General features: G+C 36.2%; 1 protein-coding gene across 5 annotated transcripts in view; it reads left to right on the top strand.

The window, feature by feature from the left end:
* Positions 1–22,392, top strand: part of strbp (spermatid perinuclear RNA binding protein) — a 118,910-nt gene that overhangs the window by 64,803 nt on the left and 31,715 nt on the right. For 4 of the 5 annotated variants that reach the window (XM_016288760.1, XM_016288758.1, XM_016288761.1 and 1 more), the window contains exons 3-6: positions 7,342–7,483; positions 17,120–17,364; positions 17,481–17,670; positions 21,538–21,682. In XM_016288760.1, the coding sequence (XP_016144246.1) occupies positions 7,481–7,483; positions 17,120–17,364; positions 17,481–17,670; positions 21,538–21,682 (583 nt within the window). In that variant the 5' untranslated portion in view covers positions 7,342–7,480. Of the gene's footprint in view, positions 1–7,341; positions 7,484–15,945; positions 16,036–17,119; positions 17,365–17,480; positions 17,671–21,537; positions 21,683–22,392 lie in introns of those variants that run through there. The other variant, XM_016288762.1, reaches the window with a different exon arrangement.

Genomic DNA, 22,392 nt, shown 5'->3' on the forward strand with positions numbered 1-22,392 from the left:
TTACTCCAGTCTTCAGTGTCACATGATCCTTCGGTAATCATTCTAATATGCTGATTTATAATCAATGTTGGAAACTGTTGTGCTGCTTAATATTTTTTTGGGACCTGTGATACTTTTTTCAGGATTCTTAGTACAGTGTTTATTCAAAATAGAAATGTTGTTTTGCAATACTATTCAAAAGTTTGGTTCAGTAAATTTTTTCTTTCTTTAAAGAAATTAATACTTTTATTCAGCAAGAATGTGTTAAATGGATAAAAAGTGATAGTAAAGACATATTGTCAGTAACGATTTCTATTTTGAATGAATGCTGTTCTTTTAAAATTTTTATTCATCAAAGAATCAAAGACAAACGTATCACAGGTTCCAAAAAAATATTAATCAGCACAACAGTTTCAACACTGATAATAAATCAGCATATTAGAATGACTTCTGAAGGATCATATGACACTATACTTAAAACTGGAGTAATGGCTGCGTCACAGAAATAAAATATATTTTAAAGTATATTAAAATAGCAAACCAATATTAGAAATTGCAATAATATTTCACAATATTACAGTTTTTTTTTTTGGTAGTTTTGATCAAATTAATTCAGACTTTATGAGCATAAGAGACTCCATTAAAAACATAAAAAAATCTTACTAATAATTCATGACATTGTGAAAAAGGTAGTAGATTTTACCTTTTTTAACTATATATTAAAACACATTTTTGAAAATAATCATATTATAAATTACATTATAAATTGTAAATTATAATAATAAATAAATTGTAATTACATTTTAAGTGTGTGCATTCGTGGTGTAAAAAATGTTAAATATTATATAATTGTAAATATTCTAAACCGTTTACTTGGTTATACGACATAAAAAAATGTAGTAATTTTTAAAAACCATAACATGAAAACAAAGATTAGATTTCTATATAAGAACTGAAAGGCATGTGCATTTTTAATAAAATAGATTTTCTTTTCTTTATCCTAGACTCTCGTTTTTTCCCTTCATGTCACTCTGAATTATTCCTTGACGGCTCTTTGGAATGAATGTTTACTACAGGTTAAAATGGGTAAAAACAAAAGACTTTTCTCTTTCATCTGTCTGTTTTTTCCCTTTCAGAGCGTCTTATTGTTGAGCATAAGAATAGGAAACGGTGATGGCTGTTTCATTCAGCTCAACGTGTCGGATGATTTGTTTACATGTATTTGAGCTGGAACCTTGACTTCACTACTGCAGAAATATAAAATAAAATAAACACCTCACAGTTATGAATTATGCAGCCACGTCTAGAAACCTCAGATTTTGGATCGAGTTCAGCAAGCTTCATGAGAAGAGCTTCCTTGGCTTTCCGTGCATGTGCATTCATGTGTGCCTCTGTCTGGGTGTAAAACAGCACTCAACCAGCATGTCAGTCTGCAGATGGTTTATTCCGAAATTCAGTATTTCCTTCTGTAAACACACTCTCAATATAGAGGTACGTTGGGGTCACTATTAATAGACTTAGCAATAGAGGTTAAAATGGCTCTGAAGTAAACATTTGCATGTGCAATGGTGTTTAAACTCATAGACGCGTAAATACACAACTTCATATATAGCTGTAAGTATAACCCACCGCTAACCTAAACATAACATTTTCTAGAGTTGCCATTCCCAGACTGAGGGTTTGTAAACATCTGTTTATTGCACACACCCTAACCACCGTCCGAGTCTTTTCCGTGGGAGCAGGTGCGGTTTGCCATGTGTAAGATTCATTAAGTGGCCGTCCAATAATCAGTGTGCAGAGAAGTGTGGCGCTGATCTGGCAACCTCGTACTAATGAGACGCTATCCGCCAAGCCAGTGCTTTTTGCCTGCAGGCCAGAATGGTTTTCCTTAGTGGGATCTGGTGGGGTGTTTGTAATGAGGGAGCAAAAATGCAAACACAAGCTCATTTTGAGATTTTGGGAGTCTCTAGATGGTAAATAAATGGCAAACTTGTAGAAAACATCAGCTAGGCTCTGATTGAAAGAAGCTTTCGTTTAATACCAGGTTTTGTCTGTTGATTACCCTAGAGAAGAAATTAACTGCTTTCCTTAAAACACAGAGAAGAATGAAAGACAAAGAAAATGAATGCGTGTAATTAGTAGCACTGGGGCAAAGATATGATCGTAACCTATCTCTTTCTATCTTCTGTTTGCTAGATGAAAACAATGTTTTTCTTTACTAGCTCCCTGTTATGAGGGGAAGCCCCAGCTTAGCGTGCGCTGAGGACGGGATAGATTGAGCTGAGGCGGGCTAGACTCCGCTTTGTCCACGGTGAGAGTTGATGTATTTCCTCAGCGACCAGCACAGATCAGCTCTAGGCATGACGAAGCGGATATCGTCCTCTTTTGGAAGACCAAACAAAGTAGTTTCGCTTTCACAACGAAACACACAGCGCCTTCACGACATGGCTGCAGCGTCAACGATACTACAACGAGAATAAAAGTTATGTCTTCTTTCTTTGCGTGAACATTTGGGCAGTGTTATGCAAATCTTCCCAGATCATGACGTAGGTATGTGTTAGAACGAGCCGTTTTAGGTAGGAGTGGTTGACTCTTAACTTTTATAAAGAATATCTCTTTGGATTTGAGACTTTAGTCTTTGCAACTTTACAGATCTTCTTTATGCACCAAGAGCTTGTAACACTCCAAAGAGAAAGGAAAACTTGAAATCGCATCATATGACCCCTTTAATAGCACATGAGGTACAGTATGGCTCACTATTTTTGTTTAAAGGGGTCATATGTAGGGATGGGTTTCGTTAAGGTTTTAACGGTATTACTACTCTTACCGATACTGCTTATCGATTCGGTACTTTAACAGTATTCTTATCGGTACTTTTTGTTATTTTTATATGTATATATATGACAAATTAAGAGCTGAATTAACATTGCTTTATATTCTGAAATGTAAGATAAATATTTAATGAAATTAATATAAAACATCAATTTGTAAATGCACCAGTGTGCAGGCATTTTTAGTGTTTTATACTGTACATAAGATAAGAACATGAACAAAGAAACAAAGTAAAACAAACTGACAAATACAATAAAACAAATATACAAATGAAATGAAATAAACAGTGCTTTCATTTTTCCATGAATGTCTACTAACATTACTGTTCAGGCAAGTAATTACAGTATTTACAAGTAATTAAGTATTACAAGTAAATACAGTTATCACTGTATGTATTGATAGATTAATGCTTATTAAAGCTATGTAATTCAGATTAAGAGCTGTGAGTGATTTTGTCTTTGCATTTTGTTGTTTGATTAACTAATGGCCCAAGTGCCAGTCTGTCACTTTAAGACAATATATATTGACACACATCTGATTTTCTCCCAGCTGTTCTCCTCCACTTAAGACATAAAATGTGTTTAAGTAAATACTCTTCAAGCCGGCCATTTTGACATTTTTTGTGTGTATTTGATCGTTTGGACATGCGCCTGAAGCTCTGTAATTGGTTTGTCCGTTGTGGAGCGCGCCACGCGCACACATTTCAGCCTGAGGAACAGCATCTCGTGCGGGTTGTGCTTTCCACGTTTTATTATCAAACACGTCCCGCAATTTAACAACAGTGTAAGACGGCCTTTTTTCAACAATCACTGATTGTGCTGATTCTGACTTTAAGTTTGGGTTTTAGGGAGGAATGAATGTGCACCGCTGTGAAGGGAAAAAAGTTGCGCTAGAAGAAATGCGGCTATAATCCTTAAAAGCCAAAATCGAAATAAAAAATTTAATTAGCTTAATAAAACAGCCTCTGTTATCTAAACTAGAGGGAACCAAAAAATGATTAAAGGATTGACATCAGGCACAAGGAAGGTGAAAGTGAAGGTCAGTGAAGGTCAGTGAAGGGGGCAATGTTGAGAAATGCTTATCTCGTTCTTTTCACTTGTTTCCCACAAGCTGGAGGATGTCTACTTATTCATGCTGAAATACTGAGGTTAAATGTCTTTTTCACAATCTGACCACTGCATGCTAATCAGTGATCCTGCTGTCTTCAATCATGAGCCCAAATTGAACCTCAGCTTGATGTATACAATTTTTCTGGATGCATTTATACTTAAGAATCACTTCATGATATTTGGGGGGGAAAATTACCTTATACAGTGCGTTTAAAAAAAATCTAAAATAATGAATATGTGTTTACATTTATTCAATGCGTAAGGGGAGGTTTGGGACCAATTCTTACTGTTAACTAACTATTAACAATAGCTTTTTTCTCAAACTCCTAATTTGCTTCTTATTAATAGTTAGTAAGGTTGTTGAGTTTACTGTAGGTATAGTGTAGGATTAAGGGATCTAAAAGCCATTAATATGCAATTAGGTAAGTTAGTTAGTGAGACTGTAAAATGTTACCGCTATTACTTTTAAACTGATATCTTAAAGACTTTGTGACTTTTTATCTAAAGGCCTAATGTTTGTTTAAAATAATGTAAAACATTTCTAAGACCTTGAAAGCAATATGAACAGTGTTTTTGGCATGTGTTTAAAATATTTTCCATTTTCTTATTTGTCGTTGAATGCACTGTCCGTTTCCTTTGTGTGTGTGTGTGTGTGTGTGTGTGTGTGTGTGTGTGTGTGTGTGTGTGTGACAATTGTGAGAATTGTTACTAACTGATGAAAACATTTAACTGAATTACATAATATGGTGATTCATTAATCACATTATCTGTATTTACTGAGACATTTTTACTTCCCCGAATGAAGATGTTTCAAAAACATTATATTATTGTGCCAGATGAGTGAGGTAGTGATTAATCAGTAATTGGAAGTGGAAAGTCAATATAATATTTATTTCCATGTCACTGAACATTATGAAAGGATTTTGTTTGTTTGTTTGAGGTAAACCTCATGCAAAAATCTACTTTTGTATTGTAATTATTGATGTACAGTTGTAAACTAGACAGTGTTGAAGTTTGTATGTGTGCATCATTTAATGATTAGTCGTTTAAATGTTCGTCAGTTCGGGGCTAATGATCTCTCTGAAAGGTCTGGTTTGGTATGCGGTGTGTTTTCAGCAGATTGTGACGCTGATAACGAGGCAGTGACAGCAGGGCCGTCAGCAAGCAGACTGTGAATGTCTCTGTGTGGACACACTCCACTGAACATTATTACAGAAGATCTGCAGGGCTGCGTTTGAGCGTAATTGCGCTGTTGGCAGCGGTGTGGGCTCCCTCACCAGATACACTTGTTCATCTCTTAAAAGGATGTCAAAGTAGAGGTTTGGTGCATAAAGGGAGTCGGGAGATAAGCTATGGCCTATTGAGCGACACTATTTCTTCCTATTCATCATTGTCTTGGTTATGGATTGTTGGGTAATATGTACATTAGGTGACGTGGTTTTATATGATATGCTATAAGCAGAGCATGCAAATTATCTTGGTTTGTGAAACCCTGTCCCAAACGACACACTAGATATAGGTTTGTGGTCTTGTGCTTTTTGCTCCCATGTGTCGCATTTGTCATTTCAAGCATTCAGGTACAAAATTCCCAACAGCCCATGTGCAAAGTATATAATCTGACTAACCAGAACAAGTTAGCAATCACACCCTAACAAAATAAAATCAATCAGTACACCTTAGCAACCAAAGCATGGAATCTGAAAGATGCGTTTTAAAGAAGTCTCTTATGCTTACCAAAGCTTAATTTATTTGATCAAAAATACAGTAAACGCAGTAATATTGCGAAATATTATTACAATTTAAAATAACTGTTTTGTATGTAAATATGTTTTAAAATGTAATTTATTCCTGTGATGTAAAGCTGAGTTTTCAGCATCATTACTCCAGTCTTCAGTGTCACATAATCTTTCAGAAATCATTCTAATATGCTGATTTGTTGCTCAAGAAACATTTCTGATTATTATCAATGTTGAAGTTGTGCTGCTTAATATTTTTTTAAGTATTTTCTGAAGAATCGAAAGTTCAAAAGAACAGCATTTAATTGCAATAGATTTTTTTTTTTGTAATAATGTAATAGTCTTTACTGTCACTTTTGATCAGTTCAATTTCTGATGAATATAGTATTGTTTAAAACAAAATAAAAAATATTACTTTTACACCATTTAGAACACCTTAGCAATGGAAAAAACCATGGTGCCACTGCTTATCATAAAATTTATCAAAACTTGTTACACCTTAGCAAGCACCTCCTAACAGCAATATAGCATCTACCCAAAACACTACAGCACTTTACCATTGAAATACGACTGAGATCAGCTCTCTCCCCTCACAGTTTTTGGATATTCTTTAAAAAAAAAAATCTGTTCAGCTCTGAAAGCCATAATCCAGAGAATGAAATTATATTCCAGGGAAATTGCATTAATACAGGGAAGACATTTGGCCAGATAAGAAGGGATTAAGTGGAGTAAAAATGTACAGTTCAATGTTTGATCCACAAATTATGGTTATTGCCACCACTCAAAACGATTCCGGCGTGTGTGTTCAGATGACTTTCACATATAGCCATATTTGTCTTAAGCAGTGGAAGCACTTTGCAAGATAAGCCTGATAAACAGGTTCAGATAAGTGCTCTGTAAAACTAGTATACATGCAAACACTTCGCTGTGTCGGGAAATAAACCGACAGAACAAGAGGCCGCATCTCAGTTGTGCGGCAGCACCCAGATCATGAAATATGTATAACATCCATATTCTGCATTGCTTATTTTCATGCAGAGAGTCACTGATACCTCCTGAGGGAAGCGTGTGTGAGGGTTTGTGATGCTACACGTTTAGTCCCCTTGATTTCAATGCTGTTTATCCATCTTGTGCACTAACCCTGTGTAATGCTAATAATAAAAATGCACAGGATACATATAATTAATGTTGTTCTCTGTCTGTCTAAAAATGTACAGTTCAATGTTTGATCCACAAATTATGGTTATTGCCACCACTCAAAACGATTCCGGCGTGTGTGTTCAGATGACTTTCACATATAGCCATATTTGTCTTAAGCAGTGGAAGCACTTTGCAAGATAAGCCTGATAAACAGGCTCAGATAAGTGCTCTGTAAAACTAGTATACATGCAAACACTTCGCTGTGTCGGGAAATAAACCGACAGAACAACAGGCCGCATCTCAGTTGTGCGGCAGCACCCAGATCATGAAATATGTATAACATCCATATTCTGCATTGCTTATTTTCATGCAGAGAGTCACTGATACCTCCTGAGGGAAGCGTGTGTGAGGGTTTGTGATGCTACACGTTTAGTCCCCTAGATTTCAGTGCTGTTTATCCATCTTGTGCACTAACCCTGTGTAATGCTAATAATAAAAATGCACAGGATACATATAATTAATGTTGTTCTCTGTCTGTCTCGCAGGTTTGGTGCAGTCGGGTGCAGCGGGGGGGCAGAGAGGCGAGCGCATGAGGAGAGGGCGTCCCGAGACCCCTGTCTCCACACTCCGTGCTCACACACACACGTTCACAGACACACCGCGCCTTGCAACCCTCCAGCCGCCATGGTAAAAACCCCTCATCTTCTGTTTGTGTGGCTGGTTAAGTATCGCACAAGGTTGATGTCTAAATTGCAAAATCTCCCTTACATGTATTTCTGTCCAAACTGCTCTAATCTAAAACCAGCCGAGATGTGAACGAAAAAATGTGAATGGGGGGCTTGCGAGAAAGAGAGAGAAGGGGGGGAGGAGATCAACGTTTGATTAATGGCCCTCACCTCCGGCTTTTGGGAGCAGGGTCTCATGGGAGTGTAGGCCTGTGCTGTTTGAATTATTAAAGTCTGAGAGTTGGGGGGGAGGTTCATAAATAACCCAGCATAATGAGCGCCCTGCTAGCGTGAGCTCTAATGCTAACCCAGCCTTGCTGCCGCAGCCGGGGTGACCTTGGAAATGCACACGCAAACGCGTACACGCATAAATACACAAGCGCTTTCCACTTCTCTCACTCTAGTGGCTTTCTGTGTCTTCTGTGTCTATATCTCTATTGATTTATTTTGCACATAACGAGGTGACCTTCCTGGTTTCACTCGACTTCCTGTCAAACTGTGGCCAAAGTGGCAGAGCCCACAGACACACACACACACACACACACATGAAAAATTGCACTAACACACACTCTGGCTGTGTGTCAGCTTGACCTTGCACTATGCCAAAGAAATGGACTTTCAGGAAAAAAATTGCACATAGTGTTCAATGAATGGCAGACTGAAAATTAATGCACAATTCTGAGTATTGAGTTTTTGGCTTATTGAAGGGTTCTGTGTTTAGTAGTTGAGTTCTGTTGAGAGCATTTCGTGTGTAATTTTGAAAGTGACTCATCATCCCTCAATTTAAAAAATGAGCAAACATTCTGGACGTACAATGGAAGTAAAGGAGGTAACACAATGCATGCTAAAATGCATACTTTTTAATATATAGTCACAAAAGTTAAACCTTATGTTAACATGATGCAATTTTACCAGGTGACTTTCTGTGCAAAATGTAATTTATGAGGTCAATAAACAACCTTCTAAATAAATAAATAAATGTAAAAAAAATAAAATAAATAGCCTTTATCTTATAAGCTCTGAAAGTACATAACCACTGCAAAAATTACAATTTAGACCATTTTAAAGCCTAAATAATACTAATTATAGGGGAAAAATAAATGCTCTAACAAAAATGCAAGGTTCATGTTTTAGCTTTTTAAGCACTTTCATTGTAAGTGGCTTTATGAAACCATGTTTTTACTTAAAAAATTATTTTTGCAAAGCATACACTGATTGCTTGCATTTCTGTAAACAGTGTGTGTACTGTATATAAATTTTTAAGGTGGTGTTCCCCAGGTCTATGTTCTGGGGCCGCTTGAGATTTACACACTTTGGGCATCAGAGAGCTGCTCACACACACTGTCACAGTCTGTTTGTGTCAATCTCATCACACATTCACATGCACACACTCATCAAGAAGACCTGCATCAGTCAACAGCTGTTTGTGGTCAGCTCATGTCTATGCCTATGAGTCTATAATAAGTAGCCGCAGAGCTTTGCAGATCATTGCCTGACTAGCAGACATTTTAATTAGGGGCGTGTAATTAATTTAATACTGAACACTGACCTCAAATATACACATAGAGACAACACAACATGCCAGGACCCCTCTTGTGGTTATTTAATGCATCTTATAATCAGCGCAGGAGCCATAAATACACATTACTAAATGAAAACTGTGCTACAACACTATTTTTTTAAATAAGCAATTTCAAATCCACATGCCCCCTCGATTTTAATGGGCTTGATCCTTCTGTGTGTGTGTGTGTGTGTGTGTGTGTGTGTGTGTGTGTGTGTGTGTGTGCACCCATCGTACTCCATTCAATTGAGATCTGTTTGTCTGAATGTGTCCCCAGTGTGCCATTCATTAAATTAGTGGTTTGATGAAACCCTCCATTGCTTGATTGTACTTGATCTCTCTCTCTCACACATACACACATGCATGCTTGCTTTTTCTTTTTCTCATTCTGCCCCCAAGTGCCACAAAACCGTATTCAGGATTCCTTTTGTGATTTTTGTCATAATTTGGAATGCCTCCTAAAGAATCCTATTAGAATCTGCTAAGAATCAAATAATATCCTACTCAGTGAGAATCCAATTTTTCTGTTAACCTCTGATTAGTTCTTATTAAGATCCTTTGGGACTGGTTCCAAATTACAGTAGAAATTCCACTAACAAGTCTTTGCTTTCCTGTAGGATTTTCTGAGCAGGGAATGCACAATTCCATTCCGAATTTCTACAGCCTTAATGTGTAGATCTTTAGCGGTCTTTAGCAATATTGTATCAGTTTTTCACAACAAACCTACATTGAGCTCCAGTGTTGATGATGGTATTTTCTACCTGCAGTGTGTGTGTGTGTTAACATTTAAACAAAAAATACTATGCCAATTAACCACAATCCTGAAGTGATATTGACCAATCAGAGAAGTTAGTATTACCTTTTGAAAGCTTTAACAGGATAGCTAGCATACATATACTGTAGATGACACATATTTCATGCATAAACATAAATGAACTTTAGCTACATTACTTGCTGACCTCCTAACATTAGTTTATGTGGGATTTTGTAGCATTAGCGCATTAGATAATATTGGTTTATTTTGTACATTGTGTACATTATGTCCAAAAATGCATACTATATAAGCACATTTGATAAAGAACTGGTAAATAAGTACATTCACAGTAAAGTGTCCATCACATGTGAACTCCAGAATCTCAAATACACGGCAAAAGATTTGGTATAGAAACAATTTATAGAAATTGGTCGAAAATTTTGCAAACAATTACAAAGAAAGGGCAAGTAAAGAATTGAATTAAATGTGGAAAATATATGAACTGAAATTGTGTTTTCTTGTAAAACATCCGTTTTATTTACAACTTTGAAAAAAAAGGTTGTTTTTTTTTTGTTTTTGTTTTTTTACGGTGTAGGCATGTTTGGACACAGTTTTTTTTTAATTCTTTCAATTTAAAGTTTTCATGCAGAATCGCTTCCTCTAGGCTGCCATTGCATTGTCCTTTTATTCAAAGTTAAAGGGATAGTTCACCCAAAAATGAAAATTCTGTCATCATTTACTCACCCTCAAGTTGCTGGTAGCCATGGACTTGCATAGTACTTTGTTCCCTAGTAAGGAAGTCAATGGCTACCGTCAACTGTTTGGTTACCCATACTCTTCCAAATATCTTCTTTTGTGTCCAACAGAAGAAAGAAACTCATACAGGTTTGGAACAACTTGAGGGTGACTAAATGATGACAGAATTTGTTTCGGTCATCAAAAATAACGATTCAATTATGGTATTGCGATTTGTTTTTCGTAGCAGCGCCATGTGTTTTATGAGGTAGTTGAAAATACCGAGCATCATTATCAGTGCATACCTCACACATACGATGTGTCTTTCTATCCTTATCCATCCATTCCCTCTGTCTCTGGTGTGATGTGTGATTAAGATGCTTCTCTTTAGCTGTTTTACACTTTTACACTTCCCAGTATGTTTTACAACCGCTCACAGGCGGCCATTAGAAGCGCCTCATAAACCCTGCACACTGCCTTTTAAATACTGGCCCGATGCCATTGAGAGGCCACTGTCACCGATATGCATCTTTATATCCCAGCCACCCACTGCTGCAGATGCCGAAAGAACCTGATCCACACTCGCCCAGGCTGCCTTTACTCTTCTCAAACATGCGTAGTTTGTCTAGCGGTGTCAAAGTGCTCACTCTGCATCACTCTAATTGATCGACTCCACTAAAGGTTGCAGCCTTCAAACATCAGCGCATCGCACTCGACAAACAAGCCCGGCTGTCTGGCTGCAGCCGCCAGTGTAAAAATGTCACTCGGTGAACTCCGATTGAAACAAACGAATCTTGTTTTTTTCCTTTCTTGCTAGTTAAACAACAGCTGCTGTTCAGAAGATGGATGCACGGTGTTGTTTTTATGTCTATATTGCGTGAAAGGTCACACCCCCCGGGGACTGCAGCGCTGCTGATGTAGCTTTGATACGCTATTGAGCAAGTCTGCTGTCGAATGGAGAAATGCTACAGGAAGAGCGAGGGATTGAAAATGACAGCATTGGTATTGAATAGAGCTGATATCATGGAGATTCAGGCCTGTGAAGGATGATGAATGAACTGATAGGAAGTTTTGATTGGTGGTAAAGAACTGGTAAATAAGTACATTCACAGTAAAGTGTCCATCACATGTGAACTCCAGAATCTCAAATACACGGCAAAAGATTTGGTATAGAAACAATTTATAGAAATTGGTCGAAAATTTTGCAAACAATTACAAAGAAAGGGCAAGTAAAGAATTGAATTAAATGTGGAAAATATATGAACTGAAATTGTGTTTTCTTGTAAAACATCCGTTTTATTTACAACTTTGAAAAAAAAGGTTGTTTTTTTTTGTTTAGTTTTTTTTTTACGGTGTAGGCATGTTTGGACACAGTTTTTTTTTAATTCTTTCAATTTAAAGTTTTCATGCAGAATCGCTTCCTCTAGGCTGCCATTGCATTGTCCTTTTATTCAAAGTTAAAGGGATAGTTCACCCAAAAATGAAAATTCTGTCATCATTTACTCACCCTCAAGTTGCTGGTAGCCATGGACTTGCATAGTACTTTGTTCCCTAGTAAGGAAGTCAATGGCTACCGTCAACTGTTTGGTTACCCATACTCTTCCAAATATCTTCTTTTGTGTCCAACAGAAGAAAGAAACTCATACAGGTTTGGAACAACTTGAGGGTGACTAAATGATGACAGAATTTGTTTCGGTCATCAAAAATAACGATTCAATTATGGTATTGCGATTTGTTTTTCGTAGCAGCGCCATGTGTTTTATGAGGTAGTTGAAAATACCGAGCATCATTATCAGTGCATACCTCACACATACGATGTGTCTTTCTATCCTTATCCATCCATTCCCTCTGTCTCTGGTGTGATGTGTGATTAAGATGCTTCTCTTTAGCTGTTTTACACTTTTACACTTCCCAGTATGTTTTACAACCGCTCACAGGCGGCCATTAGAAGCGCCTCATAAACCCTGCACACTGCCTTTTAAATACTGGCCCGATGCCATTGAGAGGCCACTGTCACCGATATGCATCTTTATATCCCAGCCACCCACTGCTGCAGATGCCGAAAGAACCTGATCCACACTCGCCCAGGCTGCCTTTACTCTTCTCAAACATGCGTAGTTTGTCTAGCGGTGTCAAAGTGCTCACTCTGCATCACTCTAATTGATCGACTCCACTAAAGGTTGCAGCCTTCAAACATCAGCGCATCGCACTCGACAAACAAGCCCGGCTGTCTGGCTGCAGCCGCCAGTGTAAAAATGTCACTCGGTGAACTCCGATTGAAACAAACAAATCTTGTTTTTTTCCTTTCTTGCTAGTTAAACAACAGCTGCTGTTCAGAAGATGGATGCACGGTGTTGTTTTTATGTCTATATTGCGTGAAAGGTCACACCCCCCGGGGACTGCAGCGCTGCTGATGTAGCTTTGATACGCTATTGAGCAAGTCTGCTGTCGAATGGAGAAATGCTACAGGAAGAGCGAGGGATTGAAAATGACAGCATTGGTATTGAATAGAGCTGATATCATGGAGATTCAGGCCTGTGAAGGATGATGAATGAACTGATAGGAAGTTTTGATTGGTGGTAAACGCCTACCTTTTTTTTTTAGAGAGTTTTTCTGTTTTTTTATGCATGTGGGCAGGAAAGAGACTACAGAGACTAGCTCTCAATGCACAAAAATCATTAAAAAAAAAACTTTTCTTGGTTTTACATAGTCTTTTCAGTTACTTTTGGTCATATGAAAAATGTGCTTCAAAAATGTTAGGAGTAAAACAGCTTGAAAAGGCTCCTGTGGAGCATCTAACTTATACATCACAACATGATAACGTACAGTAAGAGATTGGACATTTATTTTCAGATTTGCTAATGATTCTGCTACTCTTCAAATGTTTTGGGTCAGTAGAATTAAAAAAAAAATGTCAAAATAAGTGAATGCTTTTATTCAGCAAGTATGCATTAAATGTATTTATCAAATGTGAAAAGTAAAAACTTTGTTACAAAAAAAAATCTGTTATATCAAAAAATCTATATTTTAATGCGGTTCTTTTGACATTTCTATTCATTAAAAATCCCCAAAACACAGTTTAAGTGTTAGTGTAAAATATTAAGTGTTTTCAACCAAAATAAGCTGAAATAATGCTCATAATTTAACATGGCATCACAGGAATAAATTACATTATAAAATATATTAAAATAGAAATCAGGTAATTTAAAGTGTAATAATATTTTACAATATCACTGTATTTTTTGATGAATGAAAAGGATTAATAAAGAACATAAACATAATTCATTCTTACCAACCCCAAACTTTTGAACAGATTTAAATGTGTTGGATGATGGCTAAGGCCACCTAAATTTAAAAATAGGACCGAGACGTTCTCTGGTGTACCAGTGTTTGATTGAACCCCTGACCTCTGATGTCAGCAACAAAATATATGGAGAACCTGTTTTAAAAGTTAAGTAAAACTAAAACCCATCAAAACTAATTACTTGAAATAAAATAAACTTTAATTTGTGTTTAAAAAAAAAGCAATATTAAAGAAACCAGTTGTCAACTTACCAAGGCTAAAATAACTCAAACTAAATAAACTGAAGCATTAATAAAACTGTATACACATTTAAAACAAAACAAAGCAAAAAAAAAAAAACTAATAAAAATGGCAAAAAACACAACAAAATGACTAAAACTTTAAAATTAAAATTAAAACAGAAAATAAAATATAAATGAAATTATTAGCAAATTGATTATCAGTGCTGTTATTTTAGTGCCATTGAGATGCTATTGTTGGTTTTGTTGATATTTTGAATTAGTTTTTATTTTTATGTTTTAATTTCTAAAGTAGTTAAAGTTGTAGTATTTGTGTTGTTTTTGTGATTTTGATTAGTTTGTTGTTTTTAAATGTTTTCGTGTTTTTCTAAAATAAAATATTTTTTTTGTTTTTTATTTTATTTCAGTTAACATTTTATTTTATTTATACAGTACATTATTCTTTTATTTATAAGTAACAGCAATTTTTATGGTTTTAGTTTGTTAACTATAATAACTCCAGTGCCAGTGATACTAAAATAACACTGTTGCACGATTATGACAAAGATTATAATTGTCGATTATTCTCTTGAAATTGTAATTGCGATTATTAATTACGATTATCACAATTTACATTGAATGATGTTTATACCATTGTTTGAAGCAATTGCATGCCATATTTTTATATGAAAATAAATAAGCAGAAAACACTCAAACTGAAAAACTTTTATTGCTTTTCTATAGCATTAAGGTTCAAATGTCAACTGTACATTGGATTGGTTTCTTCTTTAAATAATAATAAAAAAGTAAAAATATGCATGGTATTATAATATTTTACTAACACTAAAATTGAAAAACCCCCTTAAGATGACCTGTAGAAAGAAAAAACACATCTTAAGCACTCAGAATAACATAAGTGGACTTTGAACGATTAATTGCCGCTTTGAACGATTACGTAATTGTGGCATCCGTAATTGTAATCGCGATTAGAAATTCGATTAATTGTGCAGCACTAACTGTTATGTAGTTAGTTGCATTTTGTTCTTTTCATTATTTTTCAGTACAGACCTGCGACTCATTTTTAGGTCGCGTCCCACCAGTTGAGAAGCGCCACCTTGAATACTAATGCAGGAAGAGAGGATTGGGTGGTTAGATCTAGTCGTGAAGTGGGGGGGTTACATGAGAGATTGACTGACGGTGGCTGATGAAAGACTGAAGGATTGTGGGTATGCGGGAGCGATGTCTGATTCGAAGAGGTTGTCGGGTGACTGTCACCGAGCTCAAATTGATTTCCACCCGTGAGGATGATGTGTAATAAAAAAGTAAAAATATGCATGGTATTATAATATTTTACTAACACTAAAATTGAAAAACCCCCTTAAGATGACCTGTAGAAAGAAAAAACACATCTTAAGCACTCAGAATAACATAAGTGGACTTTGAACGATTAATTGCCGCTTTGAACGATTACGTAATTGTGGCATCCGTAATTGTAATCGCGATTAGAAATTCGATTAATTGTGCAGCACTAACTGTTATGTAGTTAGTTGCATTTTGTTCTTTTCATTATTTTTCAGTACAGACCTGCGACTCATTTTTAGGTCGCGTCCCACCAGTTGAGAAGCGCCACCTTGAATACTAATGCAGGAAGAGAGGATTGGGTGGTTAGATCTAGTCGTGAAGTGGGGGGGTTACATGAGAGATTGACTGACGGTGGCTGATGAAAGACTGAAGGATTGTGGGTATGCGGGAGCGATGTCTGATTCGAAGAGGTTGTCGGGTGACTGTCACCGAGCTCAAATTGATTTCCACCCGTGAGGATGATGTGTAACATGCTGACGCTCACAGACACAGGTTAATACAGCGGGTGTGACTTACGGCTTTGGACACGCATATGATCTTACTTCTCTAGACGTTTGTTTTGCCATCAAGGCAAGCAGAGGTGAGTTTGATTGATTAAAGTTTAATCTGCCACTGAACGCTTCGCTCTAACCTTGCACGTCTGTCTCACATGCGCACTTTACTTGAGGAGATCAATTGAAGAAGTCGGCCAAGGTGATCTTCAGAAGTTGTTAACAGCAGAGTGTGTGTGTTTTTGCATGTAGCTCACCTTTATCAGTGTTACTGGTATGTCGTTGCTGGCACTTTCATCCTGTGGAAGTGAAGAAATAAATTCAATTAAAACACACTTTTTACACTTTTAAAATTGTGAAATATTACTACAATTTAGAATGACTCTTTTCTATTTTAATATATTTTCAAATGTAATTTATTCCTGTGATCAAAGCTGAATTTCCAGCATCATTACTCCAGTCTTCAGTGTCACACGATCTTGCAGAAATCATTCTAATATGCTGATTTGCTGCTCAAGAAACATTTCTTATTGCCATGTTGAAAACAATTGTGCCGCTTCATAATTTTGCGGAATTATTTGATGAACAGAAAGTTCAAAAGAACAGCATTTAATTAAAATAAAAATATTTTGTAACATTATAATTTTACTATCACATATGATTAATTTAATGGTCCCCAAATTTAAATGTTGAAATTTTTTATTCTTTCTGTTATCATTTATTTATTTATTTGCAGATAATTTTGTAATTTTTGTGATATAAATTATAACACAGCTGTGGGACTGTTCTAAGTTGATACCCACTTGATGTGTAAAAATTAATACACAATATTCACAAAATAAATAGTGAAATTATTTTTTTACTTGAGTGTGTGCATGTAATAAATAAATAAATAAATATATTATTATTATTATTATTAATTAATTAATTTTTTTTCAATGGATTTTCATAATTCAAAATTCAAAGACTGGGTTCGGGACAAGGCCAAAGCTAAGTGAATGATTGTAAAAAGTTTACAAAAAAACTTGTAATGCAACTTTCATATAAGAAGTCGGTTAATTTCTTAAAATGAACCTCTGAGACAAAGTTGTGTGCGCATACTCTATTTATTGCATCTACAACTACAAGGTTATGTATTGTTTCTTACTACATTGAGTGTTTTCTCTCCATCAGAGGTCCATTCGGTCGTTCGGGAACGATGACCGTCACGTCATGGCCAAGCACTCCACCATCTACCCTTCCTCTGAGGCCTTGGAGGCGGTGCAGAGCCTCGTCTCCACCGTGGAGCGCGCCCTGAAACACGTCTCTGATTGGATGGACCAAACTCAAGCCAGCCAATCAAATCAACCAAATTCATCCAGCACACAGGAGGAGGGGACGGAGGCCAGCGCGGACGAATCGCCAGAAGGCAGCACAAAGTGAGTGCATGCTGGGAAAATAGACAGATTTCTGCTAAGAAGCTGTTTTTGATTTATTAGATCTGCTTATTGCACATCATTCATTCAGATCGCATTGATGTTGTGTGTTGTCTCAGCGAGGACAGCAGCTCTAGTAGCAGTCCCAGTGAAGGACAGGTGTTGTGTGGCGTGATGAGGATCGGTCTGGTGGCCAAAGGCCTCCTGATTAAAGATGACATGGATCTGGAGCTGGTGCTCATGTGCCGAGAGAAGCCCACCGAGACTCTGCTGTGCACCGTCTGTGACAACATCCCGCTGCAGATCGAGGTGACGGCACACACACAAACCACATCAGCTACCAAAATACACACTGACCACACAACCTCCTGTAAGAGTTTTGATCTGCTGTGGATAAAAATATACACCCAAAAAACGCTTTCTTTTTATTGTTTGTGTTTCATCTCACTGCGGTACACTGCAGCTAGTTTTCCCTGAAGAACAAGAGACGCTTGCTTGCCATTGATCAGTGTTTATCTGGATTTAATGTGTTGTTTGCTAACAGCGAAGTGTATTTTATGTTAATGCACTCGTTAAAATATGCTTGTGAAAGTGATTTGTTACCAAATGAATCTTGCAATACTGTTGCAATTTTTCCTGAAATAAGCTCAACAGCTTCTGAAACTTCCATTACTTGCAATACATACAGTATACACAAATTACTACCAAAAAAAAAACTTTTTTATACATTTTTATCATTAACTAAAACTGTTAAATATCATGTTTGTTAATTGAAATAAAGCTGAAATAAAATAACATTTATATATTAGATGAAAAAATTAAAATTAAAAAAATTAAAATGCTGTCTTTGCATCCAACTGAAATAAAAATAAAAGTTTATAAAATATATGAATTATAGAAATTTGTTGAAGTACTAAGATTACTAAAGCTAAAATAAATACAATTAAATACAAAAAATTAAAAATGACAAGCACATTAAATTACTAAAACCTAAACTAAAATTAAAAATGTAAATAATAAAAATAATAGTATAATAAATAAATATTATAAAATATTATATAGTATATATATAATACTTATAAAACAACACTGATTTATTTTCACATATCACGTCATGCAAATAAAAAAAATAGTTTTCAGTAATTAATTTAGTTTGTGGGGCAAGAACGGGACAAGTCTCTATGGGACAAGACAGTTGAGGGTTTAAAAGCAAAAATGTGAAATGTGTATTTTTGCGCTTATGAATTCTGACATTAAAAACAAAAGAGCTATAAAGCTGTAATAATTCTGCTGGTCCATGCAGGTAAACTTGTTAATGTAATTCCTGTAAAAAAGAATTTGCTCCATGTAAACAGTAGTTATGTAACATAAGTTGCCCTTTTCATGTGGACAAATCTTTTTTTACAGATATTACATGATTATAACAAGTCAGTCAGTAGGTCTATCACGCTAGTCTCAGTTTAACATGTATAAAGTTTTATGACTTTTCGCCACTTTTTCGGCAAGTATAAAGTTTTATGACTATGTATTTTATCTGATACTACATATTTGAATGTATTTTACACTGACATAGTTATGAACACATATATTTTGAGGGAAATGAAACATTGCAGATTTCTATACAGATAAAATATTGCAACATCCAAAACAGACCTGCTCTATTTATATTCATCATGTGTAATTAATATAAACCAGCAACCTGCTTCCCTAATTAGACACTTAGGACAGGCCAAGGGAACGGGGTGATCAGCGGTGACCCAGTCTGAGCCTCCCACACACACAACAGACCCCAGACACAAATCCCATTAAAGCAGACTGTACTACCAGCAGGTCAAGTCCCGTATAATGGATTTGTTCTTAATGGAAAAGGCAGTCGACTGCTTTACCCTTTCTCTACTTGCTCTGATTGGTCAGAGCCATTACATCAGCGATTGAGTGATATATGTGCACATTTCCTGTCTTAGCAGCATGTGAATGCATGAAGGAAATGTGCTCTGTATAGCGGTCCGTCCGCACACACACACACGGGTCACTGCAGTGGGAGATGTAATTGATCTCTGGTTTACATGAAAAGAGCAGGCGGATTGAGAATGTGTGGCTGGAATTAATTGAATGGATTACAGAGCCGTCCCCCGCATCAAACCGGATTACATTAAACATTAAAGCCAGCATCTGCGCTGTCTAGGTCCCACCTCATAATCTGGTTTGTAAATGTATTGTGACCAGCTGTGGCCAAAGAATGCCAAAAACTTAACCTTTCCATTCTTGTCCAGTTTGATTCAAAGCAGGTGTGTTCTGCACTTTTAACTCTGCTCTGATGAACGTTTATTTGTTCATTTCTCTATCATCATTGTATTATATATTTTGAAACTTCAGCGCATTAAAGGGGTCATATGATGCTGCTAAAAAGAACATTATTTTGTGTATTTGGTGTAATGAAATGTGTTTCTGCGGTTTAAGGTTAAAAAAACACATTATTCTCCACATACTGTACATTATTATTTCTCCTCTATGCCCCGCCTTTCTGAAACGCGTCGATTTTTACAAAGCTCATCGGTCTGAAAAGCGAGGTGTGCTGTGATTGGCCAGCTATCCAGTGTGTTGTGATTGGCCGAATACCTCAAGCGTGTGACGGAAATGTTACGCCCCTTAACATATTGTGATGATGCCCTGTCAGGCTGGAGCAACGAGACAAAAACATGAAAACCCATTATAAGCTGCGGCAACAACAATACTGCAGCGAGAATAAAAGTTACGCCTTCTTTCTTTGCGTGAACATTTGGGCGGTGTTATGCAAATCTTCCCACATAGCGACGTAGATATGTGGGGGCGTGTTAGAACAATCCGTTTTAAGTAGGCGTGGCTGACTCTTAACTTTTATAAAGAATATCTCTTTGGATTTGAGACTTTAGTCTTTGCAACTTTACAGATCTTCTTTATGCACCAAGAGCTTGTAACACTCCAAAGAGAAAGGAAAAATTGAAATCGCATCATATGACCCCTTTAATCATAAAACTAAGCATTTATAAATCATCTTACTAAGACATTATTAGGAGATGTAGAGTGACAACTAATATTAATTTGGAATTTAATAAACTAATATTAATTTGGAACAAAATGGAATGTAAGTAGTCTGTTATCTCTGTAAGATCTCTGAGCCATAAAAGCCTGATTTTAAAATATGTTGTCTAAAGGTTCAACAGCAAAAAAAAAATTCTTTCTTTCTTTCTTTCTTTCTTTCTTTTATTCATTCATTTATTTATGTCAAGGTTTCTTCTAGCAAAAATCACCACAGTTTAATTTTAAATGATTATTCCTTCCTCTTTCTGACCCCTAAAATTAAGCAGGATGATTTCGCTATTTAAAGGAATGTAATTTCATTATAATATCTATTTAATTTCACATTTTAATTTCAGAACAAACCATTTTTGCAGCTGGGTGTCAATAAGCAGCCTAGGTGGGACTTCTGCATGTTTTTAAAGTTTCACCACATGATTATAATGGCCAAAAGACTTCACATTAATTATATTACTAAGATATCAATAGAAGCTTTGCAAAAAAGGTTTATGCCGGTTGTCAACCAGTAATAAGATGCACCATCACCACCTAAAATGTTGGAGTGAACCATTAGTAGTGCTGGATTACGATATTTTCATAATTGACCCATAACTGATTTTCATGCTTGACCATCTAACACTAGCTCTATCTATTCTTTCTCTTTTCTATCTACTTTTTATGTATTATAAAAAACATCAAATAAAAAAAAACCTTGCTACGTGTATTGCATTAGACTAACGTGAACTTGTCACAACACTTATATATTGTTGCTCTTTTGTTATTTTGATCGCTTCTGTTACCCTTGTTTGTAATTTCTTTTGGATAAAAGCATCTGCTAAATGATTAAATGTAAATTTACATTTCCATATGTGTTTTTTAACATGATATCAGTGTTTCATTTTTTAAATATGGTCAATACATCATAAATACCAGTATATAGTGAAACCCTAGTCTAGTGTATCAAATAATTTACAAATAAACCAGCTAGAAATGTCATTTTTCCATGATATTATCCAGTTAAATAGGTCACAACTATACCCTTCTATAGAGCCAAGTACAAGATAATTCATTCTGAATCATCTTTGCATGTTTTTGACCTTTGACCTCTGACCCTTACAGAAGTTGACAGAGGAGAAGTATGAGGTACAGAGCTCTATTCCAGATGCCGCCATCTTGGTCCGCACCACAACAGACCCCAAACTCACGCTGAAGGTGACACTCACCTCCCCACAGATGCAAGACGACGGCGAGACGGAGGAGCAAGGTTTGTGCCTGCATGTGACCAACTTTTTACTTTTCATTTGCTAAACAGCAGATAAGGGAGGGGATGGATGAATGTGTTTGTGTGTGTGTTAGTGATGGTCCATTAGAAGAAAGAGCTTTCATCTCTTCCTTACGTGAACTTGTCACAACACTTATATATTGTTGCTCTTTTGTTGTTTTGATCGCTTCTGTTACCCTTGTTTGTAATTTCTTTTGGATAAAAGCATCTGCTAAATGATTAAATGTAAATTTACATTTCCATATGTGTTTTTTTAACATGATATCAGTGTTTCATTTTTTAAATATGGTCAATACATCATAAATACCAGTATATAGTGAAACCCTAGTCTAGTGTATCAAATCATTTACAAATAAACCAGCTAGAAATGTCATTTTTCCATGATATTATCCAGTTAAATAGGTCACAACTATACCCTTCTATAGAGCCAAGTACAAGATAATTCATTCTGAATCATCTTTGCATGTTTTTGACCTTTGACCTCTGACCCTTACAGAAGTTGACAGAGGAGAAGTATGAGGTACAGAGCTCTATTCCAGATGCCGCCATCTTGGTCCGCACCACAACAGACCCCAAACTCACGCTGAAGGTGACACTCACCTCCCCACAGATGCAAGACGACGGCGAGACGGAGGAGCAAGGTTTGTGCCTGCATGTGACCAACTTTTTACTTTTCATTTGCTAAACAGCAG

This window comes from Sinocyclocheilus grahami, unplaced genomic scaffold (genome assembly GCF_001515645.1).
Source record: "Sinocyclocheilus grahami isolate Dianchi unplaced genomic scaffold, SAMN03320097.WGS_v1.1 scaffold234.1, whole genome shotgun sequence".
Lineage (NCBI taxonomy): Eukaryota > Metazoa > Chordata > Actinopteri > Cypriniformes > Cyprinidae > Sinocyclocheilus > Sinocyclocheilus grahami.